Source organism: Tursiops truncatus, chromosome 11 (genome assembly GCF_011762595.2).
Source record: "Tursiops truncatus isolate mTurTru1 chromosome 11, mTurTru1.mat.Y, whole genome shotgun sequence".
NCBI classification, from domain to species: Eukaryota; Metazoa; Chordata; class Mammalia; order Artiodactyla; family Delphinidae; genus Tursiops; species Tursiops truncatus.
In genome coordinates, this window is record NC_047044.1 from 26,238,156 (window position 1) to 26,266,155 (window position 28,000).

General features: G+C 45.4%; 1 protein-coding gene across 1 annotated transcript in view; it reads right to left on the reverse strand.

Moving 5' to 3' along the window:
- PLXNC1 (plexin C1) overlaps positions 1–28,000 on the reverse strand; it is a 141,996-nt gene that overhangs the window by 96,357 nt on the left and 17,639 nt on the right. Inside the window, exons 2-4 of the mRNA XM_019952201.3 lie at positions 26,571–26,711; positions 15,116–15,250; positions 11,625–11,725 (exon numbers count right to left, since the gene is read on the reverse strand). Of these exons, the coding sequence (XP_019807760.1) occupies positions 11,625–11,725; positions 15,116–15,250; positions 26,571–26,711 (377 nt within the window). The remainder of the gene's footprint in view (positions 1–11,624; positions 11,726–15,115; positions 15,251–26,570; positions 26,712–28,000) is intronic.

Sequence of the window (28,000 nt, forward strand, 5' to 3'; positions counted from 1 at the left end):
AAAGGGGTGTTCCTAACGGTACCTGCTTGAGTCAGGCTACATCAATTAAAGAGATGCGAAGATAAGTAGTTTGGAGGCTGAGGTTGGACCAAAAACAAAACTGGCTTCTGAGTACGGTAAGCGTTCTCCCTGTGCCAGCCACTGTCAGCTGTCCAGGCGCAAAGAGCTGGGCGCCTTCATAGTTTCAACCCCTCTTCACCTTCTGCTTTGAAATACTCCCAGCTCTTCTAACAGCTGACAAAGATGATGAAGAACCCAGGGGATTCATGTCCACCCAAGACCCGCCCCTCCCAGCGTGAGAAGGCCCCCAAATCCCTTTCAGCATCTTCGGTAACCCAGATGCCCGGGTTTGGCCTCTGCCAGGGTAATTCAGTGATGCCCCCAGGCCCGAAAAACATATTCCTCTCTGCTCCCCACTGCTTCCACCCCACAGACAGCTGTCCTACTTGCTTCTACACAATTAGCTGGCACAATGGGGTCCTCACACAAGGAGGTGGGGCCACCCCAAAACCCCATTATTATGATGAACGCTGCCATTAGAGCTGCACTGGACCATAAAGGAGTGTCACTGCACAGACTTCAGGCACGAGGACACATCCCGGATTAGAAGGAAAGGAGGGACAGATGCAGAATTAGAACCACCTTTCACCTCAAACTGTCTTCCCAGCCACTCGGCTAGATGAGGTCATAGCCTACGAAGGGGGCCATCCCCAAAGTGGAGTGTGCTCCTTTGGGTCTTTGCTCAGCTGTCCCCTTCTCCGTGAGGCTTTCCAGGATCCTCTGGTTGAAACTAACCTCCCCTGCCTCCAGTCAGCATGCCCTACCCTCTCCTTGCTTTATTTTTCTTCCTAACAGTGATTGCATCTGACATGCTATTTTCTTCTTTATTTTCACACTGTCCATCCCCCCTCACGTAGTGGGTCGAATAATGTGGTCCCCACAATTCACATCCACCCGGAACCTCAGAATGTGACCTTATTTGGAAACAGGGCCTTCGCAGATGTAACGAGTTAAGGATCTCAAGATGAAATCGTCCTGGATTTAAGGTGTTCAATGACTAGTGTTCTGCCAAGAGAGAGGAGAAGGACATTTAAGGCCACATAAAGATGGAGGCAGAGGTTGGAGATATGCTGCCAGAGGCAAGAAACACCAGGAGCCACCAGGAGCTGGAAGAGGAGAGGAAGGTTTCAGCCCTCGAGCCTTCAGAGGGAAAGTGGCCCTGCTAACAGCTTGATTTTGGATTTCCAGCCTCCAGAACTGTGAGAGAGTAAATCTGCATTGTTTGAAACCACTGAGTTGGTGACCACTTGCTATGGCAGCTCTAGGAAACTAACACGGCTCACTAGAAGGACCTCCATGAGGGCAAAGATTTGGGGCTGAGCTGTTCACTGCTAGAGAATCCTGGTGCTTAGAACAGTGTCTGACACACACTAGGTACTCAGTAAAGATCTGTTAAGTGAATGCACGGATGCTTAAACTTTCAAGCTGGAAGGGTTTCTATAACTCAGGTTGGCCCGGAGTTCCATATTTAAACCAGTCATCCATGGTGGGTCCATTTGGACCAGGCTCTGCCCTCTCCTCCCACCACCATGAGGGATAATGTCTCCTTTGTTTCTCCTCCCTTTCACTATAGTGGTAGGGAAAGGTACTGGCTTGGGAGTTAGAGCTGAGCCTAGATTTGAAATCTGGTTCCACTACTTACACAACCTGTAGTAAGCAGATTAATGGCCCCCAACGATGTCTATGTCCTAATCTCTGGGACTTGTTACCTTACATGGCAAAAAGGACTTCAAAGATGTGATTAAGGATCTCAAAATGGGGAGATTATCTTGGATTATCCGAGTGGGCTCAAAGTAATCACAAGAGGCTGCATGAGAGGAGGCAGGAGGGTCAGAGTCAGCAAAAGAGACGTGATGACGGAAACAGAATTCAGAGCCAGAAAGATCTGAAGAGGCTAGACTGTTGGCTTTGAAGATGCAAGAAGAGGCCACAAGCCAAGGAACATAGGCTGCCTCCAGATACTAGAAAAGACAAGGAAACGGATTCTCCCTAACAGCCTCCAGAAGGAATGAAGACCTTTCTACACCTTGGTTTTAGCCCAAGGTGAAACCCACCGCGGACTTCTGACCTCCAGAACTGCAAGGTAATAAATGTATGTTGTTTTAGGCCAGCAAGGTTGTGGTGATTTGCTACCGCAGCAGTAGGAAATGAATATAGAAACCTAAGGCTGTTTTCTCTTCTCAAAAGTGGGAATTGTAATAGTACTTTCTTCACAAGGTACCAGGAGGACTAAACGGAACATGCATGGAACATTCAGGGCACAGCATCTGATGTGTGATAAGCATATTCTCCTCCATGCATGGTGACCCTGCCTCCTGGCTGGGCCTGGACTCAAGGCAGGCTTCCTGGAGAAGGGGCCCTGTAATAGCTTTCTGAAGGATAAGTGGCCACATTCTGATGGATTCCTCTACTGAAAAGCCCTCAGGGGCCTTCTCTGCTACATAATGCCCGCGTCTCACGATGGCAGACTGAACCAGAGTAACTCAGGTTTCAGAAGAATGTGGCGATGGGTTACCATGCACCAGGCGTTGTCTTGGTCAAGTTTTCAGGCAATAGCAGCTCATAGGCCTTAGGGTGGTTGATTGGCCCTGGGGAGGCTTGAGGAAGGAATGTCTCTTGGGAGAGAGAGGGAAGACAGACCTCAAGACAGGAGAGCAATGCAAGGAACTGGATTTGTCCATAAGCAAATCATTGAATTCTTTTTGCTTATTACTCTGGGGTATTGAGGATGAATATGTTTAGCAGGCAGATTTTAGTTTTTCTCTCCAGTGTTCAAATCCCCTTCTGCTACCCCAACGCTTTCAGAAAGTCTGTTGTCAGACCAGGTTGAGAAATGACCTCATTCACAGTGTCACGTGTTGAACAGCCAGCCAGCAGATGAAAACCTAAAAACTGCTACCAGGGGCTGCTTGGAAGTCTTCTAACTGTAAACGTGGAAGCATGCAGAAGGATATGAGTAAATGTTAAATTTATACAAACAAGTGAGGGAAGCGCACAGATACCTTATAATTCGCACACCTGGGGGCTTTGTCCCCGCCCTGAACACATCCTGGGCAGGGTGGGGCATTCTGGGATGGACAATAAAGATGAGTGTGGCCTCTCCTATGTGGCCCATTTTCTGAAGAGGACCCAGCCCTGGTTCCATTACGTGATTGGGACCGCAAGTGGAGCCCATGGTGGTGGTGGGAGAAGTGGAGAGGTATGTGAAATTTGGAGAAACAGCCGCTAAGTAGATGACTCAGGAAGAGAAGTGAGATCAACTCACTCTTTATAAAATATACTAGAAGACAGTGACCCTAGAGGGGGTAGGAGTGGCAGGTGTGGTACAATTAATGCTTGGGTTAACGCACTTCATGTTCTATATACAATGCCATCAGGATCATCTTTTAAAAACACAAATATTATCGTGCCAGTCCTCTGTTGAAAACCCTTTAATAAGTTCCCAGCACCAACTAATAGAGTCCAAACTCAGAGCCCTTCCCATCGTGGTCCCTCCCATCTACTTCCTTGCTTCCAAAGCCAGCGCTGGGGTAACATGATTCAATTTGCCATCCCCTAAAAGATCTCTTATAGTAGTGACTTCCCTGGTGGTCCAGTGGTTAAGACTCTGTGCTTCCACTACAGGGGGTGCGGGTTCGATCCCTGGTCGGAGAGCTAAGATCCCACAGGTCGCATGGCCAAAACAATAGAATAAAATGATCTCTTTATTGTGCTGGTTCCGCTCCCTGAACTACCTCTCACCCGCTCCTTCCCTCAGGGAACGTCTACTCAGGCCTCAAGACCCATTTTTTTCCTCTTCCCCAGGACCCAATTTTAATGCCACCTCCTCCCTGAAGCCTTTCCCAACCTAGGTTACAACCAACGGCTCCTTCCTCTGGGCTTCCGCCATAGTAGTAGCTAACATGACTTGAGTGCTTGCTATGAACAGGCACTGTGCCTAGGACTTTATGCACATCATCCGGTTTAATTCTCTCAGCAACCCTGCAAGGGAGGCACCGTTACTAGCCCTGCTTTACAGAAGAGGAGATCTGGCACAGGGAAGATAAGAAATTGCAGGTCACAAAGAAGCCTGGATTCGACACCACACACTGGCTCCAGGTCTGCGTTCTTCCTGCTGCCAGTGTGGAAGTCATCCCCCTGCATCACTGGGCACCCCAAGCTGGCTAGTTCTCCGACATTCCAGCTCGGTCAATGACACCTCTGTCCCTCTGGTACACAAGGCAGATACCCACACTCTTTGCCCTATCATCTCAACAGCAAAGCCCCTGCACCTATGAGACTCAGCTCCACATCTCTTGGGAGTCCTTCTCCATCTGACTTGGGTACCCATGCTTTGGGCTCCAACCTAGTGCCTCGTACAAGGCCTGGAACACAGTAGGAATCCAGTGTATGTTTGGTATCATTTCTTTACTTTCTTTGTGAGGACTCAGATCGAGGGAGAAAGAATACATCTTCCAGAAAAACGGTGGCCACTTTGATATTGTATTTTTCATTTTATGGCCCTATTTTTAGTGTGTCAGACTCAAGGGGGGATCCAATTAATCCCTAAGTCCTGTCAATTCTATCTTCCAAATAGCTCTTAAGTCCACCTACTTCTTTCCATACCCACTATCCATACCCCAATCTCTTCCTGGTTTACAACCACCTTCTAAGGGACCTGCTGGCTTCCAGCGGTGTCATCTGTAGTCTACCTTGCACCAGAATGCTTGTTCTGAAACACACAAATGATCTAGTCTGTCTTCTGACTGAAACCCTGGGATGGCTTCCCAAAGTCTTTCCAACGAAATTCAAATGCTTTAACGTGGGTTTTAAGACCCCTCCTCCCCTGCCCCTGCCTACCAGGCCGCCCTCATTAACCAACGCTCTTTAGACCGCACGCTTCCCCTACTGTCCATTAGGCCAGGCGCTCCTCCAGCTTCCAGCCTTGGCACCGTCTGTTCCCTCAGCTTCCCCCGCTTCCTCTTTACCTGGATGATATCTGCTCACACTTCAGGCTCAGCTTAGACATCCCTTCCTCCAGGAAGCCTTCTCTGACCTTAAGTTTAGGTTACTTTTCTTTGATTGATTCATTTTCGCTGTACCTGTTGTTGTCTTTGTAACTGAAGTATAACTGACCTATAACACTATGTTAGCTCCAGGCGCATTTGGGTATTTCTATACATTACAAAATAATCACCACGACAAGTCTAGTTACCATCCATTGCCATACAAAGTTATTACCATATTATTGACTATATTCTCCATGCTGTACATTTCATTCCCATGACTAATTTTTTTGTACTGGAAGTTTGTACCTCTTAATCTCCCTCACCAAGTTCACTCATCCCCCTAACCCCTTCCTCCTGGGCCACCACCTGTTTCTGTACCTACGACTCTGTTTCTGTTTTGTTATTTTTGTTCATCTGTTTTGTTTTTTAGATTCCACATATAAGTGAAATCATACAATATTTGTCTTTCTTTGACTTATTTCACTTAGCATAATGCCCTCTAGGTCCATGCATGTTGCTGCAAATGGCAAGATTTCATTTTTTTAACGGCTGAGTAGTATTCCACTGTGCATATATACACCACATCTTCTTTATCCATTCGTCTATCGACGGACACTTAGGCTGCTTCCATATCTTGTCTATTGTGAATACTGCTGCAGTGAACATAGGGATGAATGTATCTTTTTGAACTAGTGTTTCATCTTCTTCAGAAAAATACTTAGAAGTGAAATTGCTGGATCACCTGGTGGTTCTATTTTTAGTTTTTTGAGTAACCTCCAAAGTGTTCTCCATAGCGGCTGCACGAACGTCCATTCCCACCAACAGTGCACTAGGTTCCCTTTTCTCCACGCCCTCGCCAACACTTGCTATTTGGTGGTTAGATGTTTGTTTGTTTTTTTTTATGTGTCCCCGTGGAATCCTCCACGTCCTCTGTGCTAACCCTATTATTCTCTATTTACTTATTAGTAGATTGGTAGCTCCTTAACTTTTTAGGGTAGACCGGATTATTGTTCCCAGTTCTGCAATCTCTCCTGTACTGGAATAACACACCCATACCCTTGGCCACTAGAGCAGAAAGCGTATGTTTCGCTACCCCGCTGATGCTGGGCTTGGCTGTGTGGCTTGCTTGCCAATGGAATATCAGCAAACACGGCATGAGCGGAGGCTCTGAATGTGCTGCAGAGTTTAGCTTGGGCTCTTGTGCTTCTGCTGCCTGCCTTGAGGAGAGTATGTGCAGGATGAGAGACATGTGAAGGAGACCTGAATCAAACCCTCCACCTGCAGCCACTGCTGAAGCTGACCCACGATCAAGAAAAACAAATTTTTGGTCTTCTAAGTCACTAACAATCTGTTTGTTAACACAGTATTACTGGAGCAGAAACCTGACTACCAACACTGTCTCTATCCCTCACTAGACTGCAAGCTCCATGCGGGCAAGAAAGAACAGTATCCCAAGCACACAGTAGGCGCTCAGTAAATATCTGTCGATGGGATGTATGACTGAATGAATGAACGTTGGCCATGGACGTCTCTGTCTCCCTAGCTGGCATGTGAATTCCTTAAGGCCGAGAACGGCATCTGATTTCTCTCAGTATCACCTAGTTATCTCACTTCCCACGTTGGGTTCTTGGGTTCTTGGTAGAGATTCAATAAATGTTTGTTGAAATTAGATAAACTGAATTTTGTGGGCTGACTTGGGAATCAGTCCTTAATTTATGACATTGTTTCTATGGGAAAATGCACTCCGAGTGCCAAACAAACTTGCAAATGAACTTTTGGAACCTCACCCGCTCATTGGTTCCGGATTGCCAGTTTTGTGGAAATCCATAACTAAACACATGTGCTGTGCTTTGCAATATGGGAGAAACTGAGAAGCTGCTTCCAAACCCAAGATATTCAGCCTGCAAAAAATTCACTTTCCACCCACACAGACAAATTCAGCATAGGTTGGATTTGTGGTTCCAACAATAAAATACTAGACTTTTTAGAGCTCATTGTTTATCTAATTGCTTTTTGTCTGCTTATACTGGATGCCTATTCTTAATGTCTGATCAAAAGAAAGTTAAGATCATTTTCTTGCACCCCCCCCCCACCTCAACAAATCCACTTTCTAGACGTGTATGAAATAAAGCCCAACCTTCTCAACAGAGAACGTAAATTATTTTTCTAAATAAATCTGTGACACTTACAATAAACACAGTGGGATGCTCTACAGTTATAAGAAAACAACCCCTTTTAGAATTCCTAATTTTGAATGGTACTAACAGCTTAACATGAGTCACGGATCTGAGGCTTAGTTTTATTTCATCTCAGGTCAGAACCAAGCCAGTTTGAAACCAAGTGATGCGACGTGGCTGGGAAGGGCCATCAGTCCACAAATCCGGAATGTTTTAACATACTTAATGCACACGTCTCGGCCTGCCATTGGTAGAGATTCCCAATCACTCAGTGTACTCCATTCATTTAACATATATTTTTTAAGCACCTACTATACACCACGTACCATTCTAGATTCTGGGGATACAGTCATGAACAAGACGAGATTCCCATGCAACTTACATTTTAATAAAGGAAGAGGCAGAGAAAGATCATTTCAAATAGTGATGGGGCCAGGAAGCCTATAAACAGTGACGTCACTGTGACTGAGGTGAGGCTACTTCAGACTGGGTCATTGCAGGGAGACATGTATGCTGGGACCTGATGAGCAAGAAAGAGCCAGCCGTGGAAGCATTTGGGGAAGAATTTTCTAGACTGAGGAAACAGCAGGTGAAAAGTCCCTGAGGCAGGAAAAAGCCTGCCATATTCTTAAGTCAGAAAGAAAGCCCGTGTGGCTGGGGTCGAGTGAACGAAGGAGAGGGTGGCATGAGAGGTCTGAGAATAACCAAGGACCCGACTCTGGGAGGCCCTGTATTCAGGCCCTGGGAGCAAGGGAGTCAGACTGAATTCTGCGACGGAGGCCAGTGGAGGTTTTTAAGCTGGGGAGTAAAATGATCCGGTTTAGATTTTTACAAGACCACTCCTCTTGGGGCGGGGGTGAGGGGACAAGAGCAGAAGCAGCGGAAGCCGTGAGCAGGCTTTTCCAGAAGGCTGGATCCCTTTATCACAGCCCATCATCAATAACAGTCCTGATGTCTTCAACTTCTCCAGTTGTTCCGTTCACCATCTTGCTGGACTTGCTTACCACGCTCTCTCCCCGAGGACCCTGCTTCCCTGCAGCCCACCAAGGGCTGGCTGTTTCCTCTCCCTCATCACAGTGGTCCTCCTTGTCTCTTGCTGCCTCTTCGGGATGAATCTTCTTCCCTTCTTTCCAAGCCTGGCCCCATCCCCTGCACTCCCCAGCTCGGAAGCTCACACCATCGGGCCACCTGCCAGATCCCCCGGCCTCTCCTCGTCAAGAGCATCCATGGCCCACCCCGCCCATGGGCAATTCCTTTCTTTTCTGGACTGTGTGCCTCCTTGGTCTCTCCAACATTGCTCCCATAGTCCTTCTTGGTGACTGGTCCACCGAACACTCTGACCCCTCCTCAGTTCCCTGACCCTCTCTCCAATGATCTTGTCCTTCATCCTATTTCAGCTACACAATCACACCCCAGACCTTGCCAGTACCAATAACTCCGCCCCCACCATGACCTTAATTTCAAGTTCCCCATAGTCTGACCACTACCGCTTCTCCAGTTCCCCAGGTCGAACAAGTTTTTTTTGTTTTTGTTTTTGTTTTTGTTTTTGTTTTGCGGTACACAGGCCTCTCACTGCCGTGGCCTCTCCCGTTGTGGAGCACAGGCTCCAGACGCCCAGGCTCAGCGGCCATGGCTCACGGGCCCAGCCGCTCCACGGCATGTGGGATCTTCCCGGACCGGGGCACAAACCCGCGTCCCCCGCATCGGCAGGCGGACTCTCAACCACTGCGCCACCAGCGAAGCCCTCCAACAAGTTTTAAACCCCAAAACAACCTCCCCTGCACAGAGCTGGCTACCTTTCCACAACTCTCACTCCTCTCGTGTCCTCACGTCCCTCCCTAGAGCTCACTTCTGGCTTGAAGCCCAGGGTCCACTATTGTAAGTACCCCAATCCATATCACTGTCCATCCCTCGTAGGCACCCTCAGCTCTGGGCCCCGCTTTCCCCGCTTGAATGTATTTCCTGGCAAAGCCCCATCTCTGGCTAATCTAACTCTCCACTACCCTACCTCTATGCCCACGGAGCCAAACATGGCTTGTGGAAGCAAACCCATGCTTACTGCTCTCACTTCAAAAGCAAGACCACTAACTTCAAGTGAGCCCTGATGTCGTGTGGCAACTGTTCTCCCTTTCCCGGCTCTGTTCTCTCTTCCACTCTGTCCCATACCTTCTCTCTCTTCTCCCTTCCAACTCTAGGGCTTCCTCCCTCACCTCACCCATCTTACATTACTGAAAATGACGTAAAGCCACATGCAAAGACACTGTGCGTGCTTCCATCACCGACCTGCTCCTGAGCCCATATTCTTCACCTTCCCTCCCATGACCAAGGATGAAGGGTCCCATGCTCCTGGCTGAGGCTGGGTCCCCCGCGGGTACACAAGATCATATTTTCTTTCATCTGCTGAAAGACAACACCCCACAATTCTCCCTTCTCTCTCCTGTATCGTCAGTTTCTCTCTCTCTACTGGAACTTTCCCGACAGTACAAAAACACACTGCTATTTCATGTATCTTAAAGAAAACCCCAAAGCTCTCTGGACTCCACCTTTTCCTCCAACGTCTACTCCATTTTTCTGCTTTCTCAGCGGAGGAAATTTTCTAATTTTCTAATTTTCTCTTACAGCTTTAGCAACACTTCCTGTCCTTGCCACCGTACCAGTCAACGCCTGCTAAGCCCAGTGGCTCAATTCTCTTCCTCTCTTGCCTGACCTCTCTGCACCATCTGGCACAATGGACCACTCCCATCCTCCTTTCCTCCCTGGGCTTCTAGCAGGCCACCTTCTTTAGTCTCTCCGCTTCCCCTCTGGTTGTTCTCTCCCTATCTGTTACTTCTTCATCTCCTTGACCCCTAAACACTGTACCGCCTCAATGCTCAGTTTTCCAACTAATCCTCCTCTCAATCTACACTCCCTCCCTCATCTGGTCTGAAGACTTCACGACGTACCATCAGAATACTACTAACCCCCAAAGTCCTATCACCAGCTCGGACATCTCCTATGAACGCCAGACCTGTGTTTGCCGAAAGAGTAGCCACTAGCTGCTACGCGTGGCTATTTAATCACCATCACCACTGTGACCATCACCACCATCTCCACTGCTGTCACTGAATTAACTCCTGCACAGAGCTCTACAAATATAGACAGAGAAGCTACATAAATGGAACAGATCAGAAAGATTATGGCAGACCTGCTTGGTGGGTGTGTGGCGATGCAGTGCTGCTCACGATCGGTTAATTTCTTAAACTCTAGTCTTAGGCAAGCGACAAGAAGAAAACGTTCCCACCCAATTACAATTATTCATGAGAATCTTTCTGGCCTTGCCTCTTTTGTCTGCCGATGATTCTGAAGCAAACAGCCCGGCAAGGAGGCCCAGCAAAAGGAAGGGCAATCATGTGTCTCGCTGCATCTCAGCTTCAGACTTCCTCCATGAACTCTTAATTAATTCCAGCCCCATATTTTTAGTTTGTTTCCCGAACCTCTTGCTTATATTGTATTTTCCCCCTCTCCCTTCATTGCTCTTGCCTTCTTCCCCCAAAGGCTCCCCAATTCTACCCCCAGTCTTCTTCTCTCTCCCTAAATTGCCCCTTGTTTAGCCTTCAGCTTCTCTGCACCTGTTCTACTCTTTCTTATTTTTTTCACCTTTAAAAACTGAAAGCACCAAACTGACAGACACTGTTATGTGTTTTTTTTTTCCCCCTGCCTGAGCTGCAGCTCAGGCTCTCTCTTCCTTGCTTCTATAGCAAAAGCCCGAGTACTGGGTTGCCATGGCAACAGCGAATCCAACCAGGCCGGTCCCAGCGACGTTGGGAGCTGCCATGGCGAGGAAGCCGCTACAAGTCGCCCTGGGCCTAGATGGGTCGTGAACATCGTAATTCAAGACCAGGCTGGGCAGATTCTGCCCGGAGACTGAGACTGCACATCAGGCCTCTGCACAGCTGTACAGCGCACCCAGAGACAACATCATCAATAATCAGGCTTCCACGGAGCCAACCAAACACGTGACATCACGAGGATTCATCTGAAAATTTTCAAACACGCCTATTCTTTTATGTCCTCTGACAGAGAACATTTTGCATCTCTCTCCAGTCTTGGAGAACTCTGTAGAAAGTAAAAGCTACAGGGACAGCTCCAACTTACGCCGGTATCCTTCCCCCAACCCCCCTCAACCTCTGCCCTCCACGTTGGGGACCCTCTCAGTGGTTCAGGTCAAATGATTCAGTGGCACCGACACAACTGGGAACATCACTGAGAATTAATTCAGATTACACACTGGTATTTTAGTTGGCGCAGAGATCAGTTCCCCCAGGTCACTGGCACGGATCCTTAAAGTAGGGCAACAAGTGTGCAGCCGCATGCCACTGTTTCGAAATCGTGAGTTGGTGAGAAAGAACTCAGGAAATACCTCTGCAGCAAACGGCACCAACCGCAGTGAGGGTCTGTCGCTGCTACACACTCCGAACAGGACTTATGTTTACTGCAGTTCGCGACACGAATTCTCCTCACCTAAAAATAAAGGTGACAGCAGTTCAGACGGAATTATGAGCAACACCAGAAAAACTACAACACCTTATCTGATGAAGGGCCACAAAGAGACATTTATCCACTCAGACGCCGAACATCCGTGTAATGACATGGGGCAGCGGTTCTCAAGTTCTAGGGTATGAAGCAGTTTATCAGCGTCTCCTGGGGAGCTTTGGAAAGGGCAGATTCCCAGAACCCCTGCCGCTGAGGCTCTAGCTGAGTAGGTCTGGGGTGGGGCCTAGGAATCTGCCTTTTCAAGAGCTCTCCCAGGTGAGCCTGATCCACAGTCAGGTTTCTGATCTGCCGGTAGTGATTTTCAAGGATCGTGGAATCAGGTCACCTGGTTTTCAGCAACAGTCAATGGCACCTTGAAGATGAGCGTCTGGGGAAAGCAAGAGGCTCTGCCCTGGAGTGTCGGCACGAGGTTGGCACTTGACATGGAAATGAGGACCACCCTCCCACACCCCTCCTAGGGGTGACCCATCACCTCCGCTCCTGGCTCCCCATTCACACTCCCTCCACTGGAGGTGAAAATCAAAGAAACGGGGAGTTTTCCAATCATTCCTGGCCCCTAGAGCTGCCTCTTCCGGTTGTCAGAAAACAGCAGCCCCTGAGGTGGGCGCGGGTGCTGGGCAGACCCACGCCCTGGAGGCCGGCAGAGCCTCCAAACAGGGTTGCAGGGGAGGCAGGGAGGACCTGAGCCTCACATGCTGCGTTTTCTGCAGGCAAAATCCCACAGCGTAGTCAGGAAACCTGTGGAATTCATTAAGCCAGGAAGTTGTACCTGCTAGAAAGCATAAGTAACTTCTTAAAACATATAGAGAAATAGAGAGTTCTAGAAGGGGTTTGTGAGAAAAGCAGGGGCTATCCCGAGGAATACCCTTCCATTCCAAGCTGACGTTGTGGAGGATAACCACCGCCCATCAGCTCACAGTCCCCGGCGCCGCTGACAGATGTGGCGGGCGGACCACCAGCCTGAGCCAGAATTAACCAGAATGTGGACACTTCCCTGTAGCTCACAGCACATCTTTGTAATTCTGGGGGATTTTCACAAATGTCACGGAATCTCTCCAACCTTGTTTTCTCATGTGTGAAACAGTGATAGTGCTGCTGACTTTGCGGGGTTATTACCAACATTGCCCGGCACATAATAAACGCTCAATAAATGCTGGCTATTGCTACCACATGAGAAAAAGTTTCCACGGTCCAACGAACCTGTGAAACCTCACAGGGAAAAAGCAAACGTTTCCTTAGCACAAGGCTTCTGAGAGCCTTTGAATGCTCTATTATGATACTCTAGGAGTGGTACAGTAAGTATCATCTGCTCCTGGGACCACTTTTGCTCAGAACATTGAGTGGAAAATGAGTCTCTAGAACATTCTAGGAGAACGACTCTACATGTACTTAAACACACAAACAAATAACTATGTGAAAGAAAGGCCACCATAAATACTACATTGGACCTGCTTCTCTAACTGAACACACTTACAGGGCCTATTCCACAGCAATGCATCTATTTCCATACGGTTGTTTTAATGACCAAGTATTCTATGGATGTAGCAGGGCATTTTAGTTTGGCTGTTACTATCTCCCCAAGAGTCTAGGAAGGGACCTTCCTTAGGTTTTGTCTCTCTAGGGCTTATACTGGCTCAACCAGAGAACCAAAGTCTTACTAATAGGATCTCTAGCAGTGAATCTAAGTGAAGACGGTAAGAATAACCTGCTTTGATGCCCAGCGGAAAACTCTTCTCCGGACTTCAGGCTTTGAATGGCCAGACTAGAACTCTTCACCTTCAGAAAGTGAGGACCTATCAACTACTGGTGGTTCTCACTGTGGTTCTCAGCCTACAGGTTTGGGGTCTGGGAAAGGATTTATGAGCTATTTGCAATGTTTCAAAAAGCGGATTGGAAAAACATGCACAGACCAGGCAAGGCTGCAAGTGTCTTTGCTTTGAGCTGGAATTTTATCAGCTCCGTGTGGTAGCACAGTCAGCGCTCTGAGTGGCCGTTTTGAGATGCCCTTGATAAATAACGCCTGAGAATGGGAATTGTTACTTAATAAGTGCAGTTTGTTGAGTAGACAAAATTCTTTCAAATACGAGAACCCTGGGGAAGAAATATAATAGACAGTGTTTAAATGTTGAAGCAAGCTCGTCAAAAAGGTTCTGTATGGTGAAGAACAAAGGTATATGAGATCCACTGGCCATCTCAATGCGGTCATTTTGAATAACTGGCATTTCAACATGCAAAAGGCAATACAGCCTTTTTAGGAGTGTCAGAAGCGAAAAAGTGCTGCGACATGGCCAGCACATGGAGATGGATGTCATTGCTCTTCTCCATAGGATGACTGAGGAAAAGAATGGAAAATGAGGGTGGGCCGAGGGCATCTGTTATATCCATTATGTAATTATGTAAGTCTCACTTATCTTCTTTGCACTTGTATGTTCAAATGGTCATGGGTCAAAACAACCATGCCAGAATTGCCTGTTCGGTTTTCACAAATTTGGGGTTTGATCCTATTTATCATGGGCTTTAACATCAGGTAGAATTTAAGTCCTGGCCCTGACAAGGCTCTATCTATATCCTTGAGAAGATATTTAACCTCTCTTAGTCCTAGTTCTTCATATATAAAACAAGGGTAATTTTTATCTCACAAGATTATTGACAGATTTCATTAACATTGTTTATTATACTTTGCGGTGTGTGTGTGTGTGTGTGTGTGTGTGTGTGTGTGTGTACAATTCTATGCATCTAGAGAGACCCTCTTTGGAAGAGTAACTAGCACAGCATCAGTAGGGACTCAGTAACAATTAGTTTCCCTCCTCCTTCCCTTGGTGAAAGCACTTTGTAAAAATGAATAAAATGTAAAAAGGTTTCCTTTTTATTTCAGTAAGCTGAAGCAAGAAGCAAAACTAAAACAGCCAGATAAATTAAGAGAGGGAGGGTGAGTGCCACATATTTCCCGGTTCATGAATGTGTATGAGACTATGGCCTGATATTAACCCCGAATTCCAAAGCCAATCCCATCGGGTATATTCATAAATGCATCTAGCCATTCAATGCCCACACGATCAATGTGTAAATTCAGTTACCTCGCTGATTACACTGCCATTTGCAAGCATACCTTTCTCTGAAAACTTTGCATTGTAAATATAGCCAATAATAAAATTGTCTACATAGGTAATAATTCTTGCTTACTTACTGACAGTAAGGTTTTTAATTCCATGTCTGTGAACCACTGCGCGTCTTCTTGAAGCCTGCAGCAGTGTTTAAACTCAGTAGCTCAAAGGAAAAGCTTCACCACTCGATAATGACACCAATTAAACAATTTGTATTCATAAGACAGAAAGAGTAACTAGTATTTCTGCCTACCTCTTTTCCAGCTGTTAGATAGATGTAGATATTCTTCTTAGGATGAGGAACGAGTTTGTAGAAAACAGGTGTTTCTTCTTTGATTTCATAGATAACCTCCGGACAATTAGAAGTCAAATTCTCACCAAGAATAACCTATTTTTTAAAAAAGAGAAATATGACTTCTATTAAATAATCTGAATTTCAGGGTGGCAAAACTTATGGCTTAATCCTAAGATTACATCCTTTCTTCTGCACTACATACACTGGCTAAGGTACCACGTTCCTTAATCATCGGCTCATATCTCAGCCTTCAACAAGGCTGGTGATAACAAGCTTGGGTTTCTGCTTTTGTAGGGGACAAAGTCATGGTGCACGGACACACACACACAAAGCCACTCTTCGGCGCTGAGGCAGTATCCTCATATGTGGAAGCTCTTTGTCCAAAACTGGCCTTATGAGAAGCCACAAGTGACAGCTTCATTAGTGCTATGCCAAGTGATCTTAAAACTAAAGGCAGGCAGCCTGACAGGTACCCGCATGGGTTACTCTGATTCTCCTCTATGGGTCTACACAGTTCTGTGTTTTCAAGTAACCAGGACAACTTAACAGACCTAAACGAGTAGGTACATATTTATATATAAAATACAAGTAAGTGTGGCTTTGAAGTTGGACATACCTGAGTTTCACTCATCTTTAGTCAATAAACATCTCTTGAACATCCACTATATGTATCTGCCACATTGTAGGTGTTTGCAAAAATGCAGTGAACAAATGGTGGGGAAATCCTGCCCTATAGAACTTACATTCATGTGCATGCTGGGGTGGGGGGAGTGTAATGATAGACAATTAACAACAAATCAGTAAATTATAAAATATGTCAGCAGGCACCGCAATGCAATGAGAAGCCCGCACACTGCAACGAAGAGTAGCCCCCGCTCGCCACGACTACAGAAAGCCTGTGCGCAGCAACAAAGACCCAACGCAGCCAAAAAACAAAAAACACATTAGCAGGACCAACAGTATAGCACAGGGAACTATATTCAATATCCTGTAATAACCTATAATGGAAAAGAATCTGAAAAAGAATAGATTACATACATGTACAACTGAATCTCTTTGCTGTACACCAGAAACTAACACAACACTGTAAATCAACTATACTCCAATATAAAAAAAAAATACGTTAGCAGGTGATATAGGTCAAAATTAAGTGGGGTAAAAAGATGGAAAATGTGTGTTCAGCATTACGTTTCATTAGAAGGTGACGTTTTATTTAGAGACTAACAGGAGATGCTGGAGTGAGTCATTTAGATATATGTGGATAAAGCATACTCTTAGAAGAGTGACCCACTGGTGCAAAAGCCCTAAGTGAGAGCAGCCCAGTATGGCCTGAGCAGAACAAGTGAGGTAGAGAGGAGTGGACAGCGAGGTAACAGGGGGGATCATATAGGTTCTTGTTGGCCTGTGTAAAGATTTTGCCTCTTACTCTAGGTGAGAGATGCGGAGCCACTGCAGGGCTTTGAGCAGAGGAAACACACGGTGAGAAGGTGGGGTTTGAAGCATGGATAGGAAGACTCCTCGGAAGATGATTACCCTAATCCTGGAGAAATATAATGGTAGCTTGGTCTCAGATTTGCATCCTGGCTCTACCCTTCAAGTAGATGTGCTCCTCTGAGCTAGCAACTTACTTAACCTCCCTGGGACTCAATTTCCTCACCTCTAAAATGGAACTAACAATGCCTTCCTTATAAACAGTGTTGTAGGATCAAATGAGAATTACAAATAATGCTTAGCACATCAACAATACTCAATGGATAATAACCTATTACTAGATTACAAGCACCTCTTGGGTAGGGACCATGTCTTAATCATCTTGGTACCTACCCCTCTGCCCCAGACAATACAATGCTTTTGAAAGTGAAGATGTTCAACATTTTGTCAGTTTGAAAACATCCAGATATGATATCTATATTCATATCTCTACCACTGTGGACATCAGTTACATTGGGCATATGATTTGAAAAGAAAAAACTGGCACCTGGGATTCTTTGCAAAGTCTACTTTCACACATCTACTGAGCAATAACATGCCTGTACCACACATCCTGATGGCAAGCACATTTTTGCTATTTAATCAAAAATTAGGGCTTCCCAGGTGGCGCAGTGGTTGAGAGTCCCCCTGCCAATGCAGGGGACACGGGTTCGTGCCCCGGTCCGGGAAGATCCCACATGCCGTGGAGCGGCTGGGCCCGTGAGCCATGGCCGCTGAGCCTGCGCGTCCGGAGCCTGTGCTCCGCAACGGGAGATGCCACAACACTGAGAGGCCCGCATACCGCAAAAAAAAAAAAAAAAAAAAAATTAATTTGGCTCAGGGAGAGCATCCCGCACGCGCTCAGGATGTGGCCTGAGTCTGGCTTTGTCCTGCGATGGTGACTTCCCTCCATCATCTGCTCTGAGTCAAACCCAGGTGGATTTGGTGCAACTAGTAGCTCACTAGGAGCCCATGAACCACTAAGTTCAGTGGCAGCTCTGTAAAATCAATGTAACTAAATAGATTAAGTATGACTTTTTTCAAAAGGAAAAGCAGCGTTTAGGTCCAAAGGGAGGTGGAAAGGTCTGTGCCTCAAGTCATTTATAAATGACTCTACAGCTGCACCATCCAATATGGTAGCCGTTAGCCACACATGGCTATTTAAATTTAAATTAACTTAAAAATTCACTTCCTTAGTCACACTAGCCACATTTCAAGTAATCACTAGCCACATATGGCTAGTGGCTATCATATTGTATGTGCGGATACAGAACATTTCCATCATCATGGAAAGTTCTATTAGAGACCCTGGCCTACAGAAACCTATGAGTCCAGGGAGACATCAGGCAGGCACTGACCAAGTGTGGACTTGCCAGGCTCCTGTCTTCCCATCTCTAATTCACATTCTTTATTAATCAGCTCAGATTCAAACAGCTGATCAGGTTCTTGGAAAGTGCTTGTATAGAGGGGGAGAGATAGGAAGCCAGATTTAAAGATCGATAGAAACATTCTCAAGTGAGGCTCAGGAGAAGGCTGCTGCCCAGATCTCTCCTGATGAATTCATCACGTTAAAACCATCATCTGGCAGAAACACCTATGAAGCATTCTTGCCAACAAAGCTGAAGCCGAATCTGATCAAGCCTTAGTGCTAACCTCCATTTAGCATCAGGAGACAGAAGGGGCAGAGGAACGAGCTAAACGGCGCCACAAGAAAGCGAACAGCCAAATCCACGGTGGGAGACATGCCACAGGACAACAGACTTCCTTTCCTCAAAAAGTCAACAGAGGTGAATCACAGGATAGGAGGAGGTCACTCAGATTAAGAGAAACAGAACAACCTCAGTGTCATTTGAGGACCTTGTTCAGATACCAATTTGGACCAAACAATTTTAAAAAGACATTCTTGAGTCAATCAGGAAAATTTAGTTACATGGACTTGATATTAGATAATTCTGAAGAATTACTGATGATTTTGTTACTTGCAATCACAGCTTTATGATTATGGTGATTTAAAGAAATGATCATAGTTTTTTAGAGATGCATAATGGAATATGTAGGGGGTGAAATGACACAGTGTCTGGGATTTGCTTTAAAATTTAGAAGTAAATAAAAACAATATACAAAACACCACCACTCATCCATTTTAAGTGAGTTAGGAGCTGCACTGCAGTTGTTATTAGAGCTTATTTTATTTTATTTATTTTTGGAGCATGGTGGATACAGATGGGTAAGGGGCTAGAAAGATCTTATTTGGGTCAATACAGATTTATTTACTTGATACCTTAGAGATGAAGCATCAGTATTCTCTCTAGAACTTGGACTTATGGCAGGGAAGCCTTTCTTGCTTGCTTTTTTTTCTCTTTAAATTACCAAAGTGTACATGTACCAGGATTTGCCAACCAGTTTCCTGAACAAGCTACCTCGAGAGGCCAGCAGTGAAGCTTGTCCTGATAACTGCAGGTGCTGGGTTTAAAGGGGTATGCTTCATTGTGGTGGGAGTGAGACTTTTCTGGAAGGTAATTTGGCGTTCTCTCTCAACATTATAAAGCACATACCCTTAGATCCCACACTCCCTCATACATACATATATAATGATATATGTAATAGGTATTTATTGCAGCATCATGTGTTCTAGCAAAAGACTGAAACAACTGAAATGTCCAACAATAGGGACCTGGTTAACTAAACTATGGTGCAAGCAATGGAATACTATTTAGCAATGAAAAGAATCAGAAAGCTCTTTATGTATTATATGTTATGTTTACCATGCTATATTAAATATGTATATATACATGTATATACACATATATAACATATATGTTTAATAAAAGGGGAGAAAGACTATCTTCCCCCTTTTGCTCGCAGACATATATAAAATATCTCTAAACCATTATCACTGGTTGCCCCAGAAGTCAAGAATGGGTGACCTTCTTGGTTCTTTTGAGTTTTGAACACTGTTAATGTATTGTCTTTAAAAATAAATACATGCAGTTTAAATTTTAAAAGTGTTTGAGGATAAGTGGGTCCAATGGTTTTCCTTTTCTCTAGATTATGCAGAGAAGGATCTCTGTACCCCCAAGGAAGTTTCCATTTTCATCACATCTTTAATTTTACTAAAGCAACGTGCTGCACAGAGGGACTGGGGTCTCTGCTTCAGCACGGCCCTCGTCTCAGATGACTACAGGAAGGATCTCCTCCTCCTCTGGATTTCTGTTAATATCACCTCCAACCCCACCCCCCAACCCACAGAGCCCAGCCCAGCACAGGGGCATCGGTGGAACACTTAGATCTTCTAACTGCAAAAGTCACATCAACATCAACACAGAAAAGAAAGCCAGCAAGACTGGAGCTGGGCTGCCTCGGAAAAGAATACGATAAGTGAAGCGATTCAGGAAGTAACGGTGAGTCACAGAAACCCAAAATGGGTTGAATTTTGCATAAGAGAAAATGCATTCAATACACACACACTCCTCAGGCATGATGTGGATTTTCATCTATTGCTTCCAGCATACAACCTTAATATGGATCTAATCTGAAGTCAACCTGAGCCTCTGCCATGTATATTCTTACATACCCCTTCATCCATCTCAAATGTCACCTCCTCTGAGAAGCCTTCCCTGGTCACCTTTCTACCGTACCCCACGGTCCCTCTCTACACATCACTCTGTTTTCTCCACAGCACTTATCACCATGAGAAATGACTTCATTACTGGTTAATCCATTTAGTTGTTTTCTGTCTTTTTCTTCCCACCATGAGAGCAGGGGCACTGTTGGTTTTGTTCACTTTTATATCCTTGGCACCCAGAACAGTGCCTGGCACATAAAAGGTGCCCAATAAATATTTATTAAATGAAAAAACATACTCTAGTAGCGTTCAAGATTTTATAGGGCTCTTCAGATTTTTCCAGCTGCAGCCCATGTGGAAAACAAATTTTCCCCAATGGAGAACTTCAGTGAGTGTCAACATATTGTTTCTGTTGACATCTTCCTGAAGCCTCATGGCAGGCGATTAACTAGCCTTGGGATTTTCACTGCATACTAAAAAACCAACCAACAAACAAAACAAAAAAACCAACAACAACCCTCCCAGCTACAGTCCTGAAATGTATGGTGTGTGAGACTTCCACACCATACAATTAGCTGCATTACAAGTACAACACCGTCCACGGAAAAGACAGCCTGGTGAGGAAAATGAGGGGGAGAAAAATTAAACAAAAGACTATTTCTTTTTTTTTCTTTACTATTAACATGACATGGGAAAGCCATGGGTGTTCAAAATGCTAAAATATTTTACACCAAATTTCTTTTCTTATACCTCACTCTGTGAGGCTGACCAGGTAAAGGGTAAACCAAAAATTCTCACTTATTTTTTTTTTTCCATCAACAGTTTCTAAGAAATGCTGCAAAGGAGACTTAAACCACACACACACACACACACACACACACACACACACACACACACACACACACACACACACGAGGAAAGCAAGATAATTATCCAATAGCATTTACTGTGCTTCAGTAAGTAAGAGTAATAATAAAAATGAAATATAAAGATTAAAGCAAATTACTCTCTGGTTTGCAATCTACTGATTTTGATGTAAGTAGTGAGAGAAGCATACAGCCTGAACCATGAGTTCTAGATTTGTGGATTACACGGGCGAATTTGTTCCGAATCGGGGAGTCCCTGCACACTCACACACTGGAAGGAATGAGATGGGGGTAAACTTGAACGTGACTTTCTCAACAGCCAACCACGGAGCCCACTTTCAAGTTCTGACAGTTCCCACCACCTTTACTTTTTGGTCTGTTCCCTCAGCTCAGCGTCCATGCCCCCCCCACTTCCAACCCCAGGTCCTGTCCTGGGCTTCTCATGGCCTCCTCTTCCTTATTTGAACATTCTGTGGGAGTATAAATAGAGCTTGGCTTTAGAAAAGACCTGTTTTTGTTTTCTCTTATTTTTCACTCGAAAACTTTAAAAACCAGCGTCAAAGGCAGACTCTTAAAAGGTTACACACTTTGGAGGCAGGAAGAACTTTCTGGAAATGGGCTGAATCTCACTCCATGGTTTGGATAAATGACATCCACTAGTAGGAGCAGAGTTTGGAGAGCTACATAGGTAGCCAGTCCGGACTCAGCGTGGGCGTGGTGCTTCTCTGCTGGATATGGGGAAAGGGCATGATACGGCTTCCTGAATCCTGAACCCTGCTTTAGGCCTAAGGATGTTGGAGAAAACCAACCCTAGCCTCCTGTTGCTGGAGCCATTCTAAAAATCAACTTGAACACAGATTTCCTACCATTGCTCTAAAGGAGTCCACTGGGGAAAAGCAGGGGTTCCTAAGGGGGTTGAGAGGCTCCCAGGAGCTACTTGTAGCCCCAAGCGGAGAGGGCTCTGCCTTCCTCTAACACAGAAGTCTGCACTCAGCTGGGTTGTCAGCAAGCTGTCCCTAAAACCACAGAAGCCATAGAACCTTCTCAAGAAACCTCAAATACTTGCATCTTGATGTTAACCCAGATATTCCAACGTTAGAAAATACAAAATAAAAACCAGTTCCACAAACTCTCCCAAGCTCTAGAGAACACATCTGAATTATCAGTGCAGTTTGTTTGGGAGACTGGTTGCTTCCACTCAAATCACCTTGAGCAAGTTACCTAACCTCTCAGAGCCTCGGGTTTTTTCATTTATAAAGTGGGAACGCTAATAGTATTGAACTAGTGAACCCATGCAGACACTGGTTCTAATGCCCAGCACATAGTAAGAGCTCAGAAATGTTAGCTGTTATTATTCCTCGCCTACTGCCTTCTTTTCTTCTTTGCTTACAAGGAAGGTTAATGGGCATGGGTGAAGTTATTTCAAATTTCATTACTTATTTTACCACCTGGAAAAGTTCAAAATATTCAATTCTGCCCTTGAAATAAGGACCATTTTCTACATGCAACAGAGTCAGCTCAAAGGAATCCAAACTGCACCGTAGTCTGTACCACAAGCTGGAGAAAGAGCACGTGTTTACAAGAATCCTGGCCACACAACACGTGGGATGTGAATTCCCAAAAACGGAGTTCAGTGTGGCTCTACTTTTTCAGCTGATCTCAGTGAGGATGCTGACGACTGAAAAATTATAGCATGCAATCATGCTCAGAAAGGAAGTAAAATGAGGAAATATCCAGAGGAAAAAGTGACTGGACATCATCTGTCTCACAACCACTAGGATGGCAAGTCGACAATAAGGGGGCAGATGAGATATTCGCAAAGGACGCTTTCAGTTCCAAATTCCTTCAGGCTTTCTAAAACCTTACAAAGGGATTTAGAAATAAAAGTAGAAGAGGGCAGTAAAGGTATTAGCATATTGTGAAACCTTTAATTTTTCCGCTCATCATCAATAAAATCTTACCTTCAGAGGTAGTGCCAGATGACTATGACTCGGAAGAGTGCATGTCTTTAAAGTCACTTTAAAAGTGATTCAATATCTCGGCTTAAGCTCAAAATAATGTTTCCATATAATAGAATATGATATGATATGATATATATGATATATGATATATATATCTCATATATGATATATATGATATTTTAAAAGACTTTACAGTTTGCCGTAACTTTTTAATATAAGCATTCTCCCTCATTAACTGAAGAAAAAAAGGATGCAAAACTGAATAGAGTCTGACCTCAACTATGTAAAAAAAAGAATCTAAAATGCTGACAGCAGCTGCCTCTACATAAGAAAACTAGGGGTATTTTTTCTTTGCTTTCCCCTCATACCCCGCTACTCTGCAACTTTCTCCAAGAGCATGCATTACTTTTACAATAAGAAAAAAATCATTTCAGTAATATGATATTTAAAATTGCACCAAACTCTATGAAAACTCTGTGAGGTTTTCAGAGATTTAGGAAATCAGAGGGTCCGTGTATGTGTTGGTCAAAAAGAGCAACTGGCCCCCAAATGCTATTTCCTGCCTCTCCTCCAACCAGGCATATAGTACAGTGCCTGGCGTCTGTCGAAAGGCCGTCAACTCTTGATCACCAGGGAAACTGAAGAGTCAGGCTGTGGGTGATCCAAGCCCCTTCTTCTCCTGCTCCTGCAGGCTGCCTTGGGTTGGCCTTTGTTTTTCTCTGCTCATTAGTACCTCCACTCTGTGGCTGAAGAAGCCAAGCTTGTGTCTATCAATGTTCGTCTTTTCTAACAGTTCTGGTGACGAGTCTGGCAAGGGACAAGCTTGAAGTGTTTGAATACAGGGATCTGGAGATCCTCTGTGCCTTCCAAATCGTCTACACAATCCTGGGGCTTCAGGACTCTGGGTGATTTCAGGGGCTGCTCCCAAGCATCTGTACGCAGGATACATAGGGGAGTCTTGGGAATGGCTGGGCTGTCCTCGGGAGCCTGGCAGGGCCCAGTCAGCTCACACTCTCCCCTCCCAACCTCCTCCTGAGGGGTAGAACCTTCCTGAGGGAAGCTGGGGGTGGGGTTTGACTCCCAAGAAGTTATCATACCAGTGAGGTATTCCCTCAGCCAGACAGTCTGCCTTCTTCTCAAGCTGGGATTCTTCCCTGAGCTTCTAAGAACCCTGAACCCGCTCCACTCCCACCGCCATGTGACTCCCTAGCAACATGCTTCCCACTCCCCCCAGAGGACTCTCACAGAGTGGTTGCCCGTGCCTGGGGCAGAAGCTACCGAGTCAGTGTAGCCTGAGACATAACAGTGTGGTCTCTGAAGCGCTTCCTGGTTCAAACCCCTGCTCTGCTACGGGTGACCTTGGACAAATGGTGCAGCTTCTCTGGGCCCCGGTTCCCTTATCTGTAAAATGAGAACAGTGTGTCTACCTCACTGAGTGGTGGAGGGGACTGAATGAGAACAGGGAGAGTGATGAGCACTGTATAAATGTTAGCAGTCACAAAACAAACAGAAAACCAACCTGCCCTTGTTACTGGAACCCTAAGAACACAGCCACAGATGTGGCTTTGGAAAGGGTAGCCCGTACAGATGCCGAGGAAAGTGAGACTTGGGTCAGCCATCTCTTCCTCAGCAGCCTTGAAGCTGCAGCTCAGTTCCACCCCTTGGTAGCACAGCATCGCTAAACACCGGCCAGCTGCACACGAACTGCTGGGGTGAACAAACAGGACAGGCGAAACCAGGCCGTCCCATGGGAAACTATTTATAGCCAGTGTTCCTTCACCTCCAATTTACCATCTAACAGTTTGGTTGGCTCTGCTTTGGGGAAACAGTGTTCTTGTCAAAACACTCGTCAAAAATATCCCAAATCTGAAGAGATAACTGGCAAGGAGACCCAGTAAGGATTGATGGAAACTTCTTCCGCCAGGCGAACGGGTCCAATGAGTCTGACCAGCTTGGTGTAGGTCCAGACATTGCCTCACGGCCCTGAGCAACTTGTATACAAGGACTGGTGGGTATTTACCTTCCCCCAGGAAATAAAGCTAATACAAAAGGAAAGATGATCAACGTATATTTTAAAAGCATGTGTATACAAACAAACCCCCTCCCATATGTTACTGGGTTTCCTCCAAAGAAAACAGATTAAATCAAGTATCTATCTACCAGGCACTCAGCACTGTATCAGGCTGTGGGAATTCCCGGCCCCCTTCTCCAGAAGCTCAAAATCAAGCTGGGAAGGCAAGACAAACACAAGTGCAAAGGTTAGGCATCAAAGCAAGACATTTGTAATGAGCCAAAAGAATGACACAGACAATGAGTATTTCAGGAGATGAGGGAGAAACGTGATCACTCCAGGCTTCCCAGTCCTCAGAGAGGAGGCGGAGTTTGAGTTGAGCCAAAGCATAGATATGCAGGATTCAGTAAAGCAGAGAAAAAGAGAGAGCAATCCAGGAAAGGGGTACAGTGTGAGCGAAGGTGTGGGAGCAGCACACAAGGCACATTGGGAGAAAGCAAGCAAGCAAGCAGGTTTGGCTAATTAGAGACGATCAGAAGAGGAAGCGGTTTCCTAGGTCATCTAGTACAATCTCATTTTACAGATGAGGAAATGGAGGCTCAGAGAGGTTAAGAGATTTACCTCAAGTCACACAGCTAGTTATCAGTGGGAGATCAGTTGAGAAAACAAATCTGTTAATATTCAGTTTAGAATCCGAGCTGACAGTAAATTGACTGGCTATAGAAAGGCAAAGGAGAATCCGCCCAGGGTGAAAGAAACAGTGCAATTCTCAACCACGAATGCTGGTGGAGGTCACAGAAGGTGCTCCGTAAACGCTTGCTGAAGAAATTGATAACTGCTATATAATTTCAGACGAGTCATGTGTTATCTCTGAGTTTATTTTCTTCTCCTTCCCCCTGCACCTTTCCCCCAGTGAATAAAAAATCTCAGCTCGGCCAGTGGTGTATCCGCACAGTGGAAATAAACAGTTCTCAGAGATAAAAGGCGAGGGGAGCCTCAGAGGGTTTGAGATTTCTAACCTCTCTGTGGTGGGTGTGGGTAGGAAGGTTAGAAAATGAACCACCCCCTCCGCGGGCGGCAGGTGGGCTGGGGAGAAGGAACATCTGTTTATTTCTTCTTTTTAGCCCTATAATCTTTTACCTCTTTGAAGTTGTGAGAAATCAGGTGCTTTGTACATTTCCATTATAAAGGAGATAGAACTGAAAAGTTAAAAGTCTTAGGAGGGTGAGCCTGGATGCAGTAAGGGCCAGGTCCCCATGTGCCTCACCCAGGCAGCCTGTGAGTAAGGAAGGGAACCGTCTTGGCAAGTTCCCAGGAATCAAGGGGTCTGTCACTTCCATACATGAGTAGGAGGTTATTACAAATAGATTTCCAGAAATTTCTTTCAGGCCATTTCCGTGAGGGGAGGTGTCTCCGAGCAGTTCACAAAGCAGTTGGTATGGTCTTGTGTATAACCCAGAAGCAATAAAAAATACAAAATACAAAAGCACAAAATGGATCAATACTAAAATCGACATGGAAGAAGGCACAGAAAACTAACCTTAAGTAACTGGCCATTTCCAGTCCCCAAGAATAAAACAGTCCTGTTCATTACCACGGTGCCATAAACGGACGTCAGGTCGGAATGGATCAAGGTAGATGACGCGATTGGCTGGACTCTTTCAGGTTGATCCTTCTCATTCTGAACATGCACACAAACGCACAAATAAAAAAAAGATAATTTTTAACAGTGATAATTCTCATGATGATAAAATGTCACTCATGCCCACCTGGGAAGGATCCTTACTGGAGCCCCAAATACATTTTCTTAGACAAGATCCCCAGGAACAACCTTTTATCCCCTTTATCGGCAGAATCACCACGCTTGCCCAACCCATGGAAAGCCATTTGTTTACTGTGTATTAACATGTACTGATTGCCAGCAGTGAGCTAGCCATCCATTTAACACTCCCCCAGCTGATATATGAAACTGAGTTCCCCTTTATTGCCAAAAAAGAGCCCACCGCTGAAGTGGGAGGGAGACAGTCTTATACATGGCTGTTTGCAGGATCATGCTGAAATTTATTTTAACAAGGGTTTGGCTTCTGTGAGGTTAAACAAGCCACTTCCAGAGATATGAGACAGACCATCCTATTGGGTGTGATGGCAGAGAGGAGGGACTCTGGATTTATAAGAAGAGTGCAGTGTGTTAGCCCAAAGACAGGGTAGGTCATTCAGAGGGCAAAGAGGGAAAGACAGAGTCATGGATGGTAGGTAAGACAGAGCCGCAGGGCTAAAGAGGAACCAAGCACAAGGGCTGGACCCGGTGCTGATGTTCTTGAAGAAGAAATGGAAAGCCTAACTCTCAACCTGAAGGCATTTAAACGGTCTGAGGTTCTGAGCACATGGAATCACATGCTCACTCCTGATCATTAAATAAAGTCCCTCTTTAAATCCAGAGCAGACAGTGTGTCGACCAAAATGTCTTTTTCTTCCTTGTTTAAAGGCATGAAGTGCTTCCTGCTGCTTCCTGCTTTCAACGACAGGAAACCGAGTTTGTTACACAAATCTCTGGAAGATAGGAGCTAGAAAGAGTCGTTGCCTTCTGCAGCTACTGAACACAGTGCGATAGCATACTTTATCTGCCAGAGTTTGGTTCCCAACTGTACTAAGGTTGGCGAAGGCACATCTACGCTTCAACCAATAGGAGAGCCAGCAAACTTCTGTAAGCATCACCGCAACTCCTAAAACTGCCCCGTTTGGAGAGGGGAGAGGTAGGAAGGGGGAGGCTAAGACTTATTAACCTCATTATATTACTGCCGACAGTGTTTATGTCTTTCAATTTATGTCTTATTAAATATTCATTATTTTTAAACCCACCAAGTTTCATTAACATCTACACTAAATGGATTCATGGACTAAATTGATTTCTGAAGCCTTTAAAGTGCCGTCTACATTTCTTTGTTGAAGTTACGCTGGGAGGAAAAGACA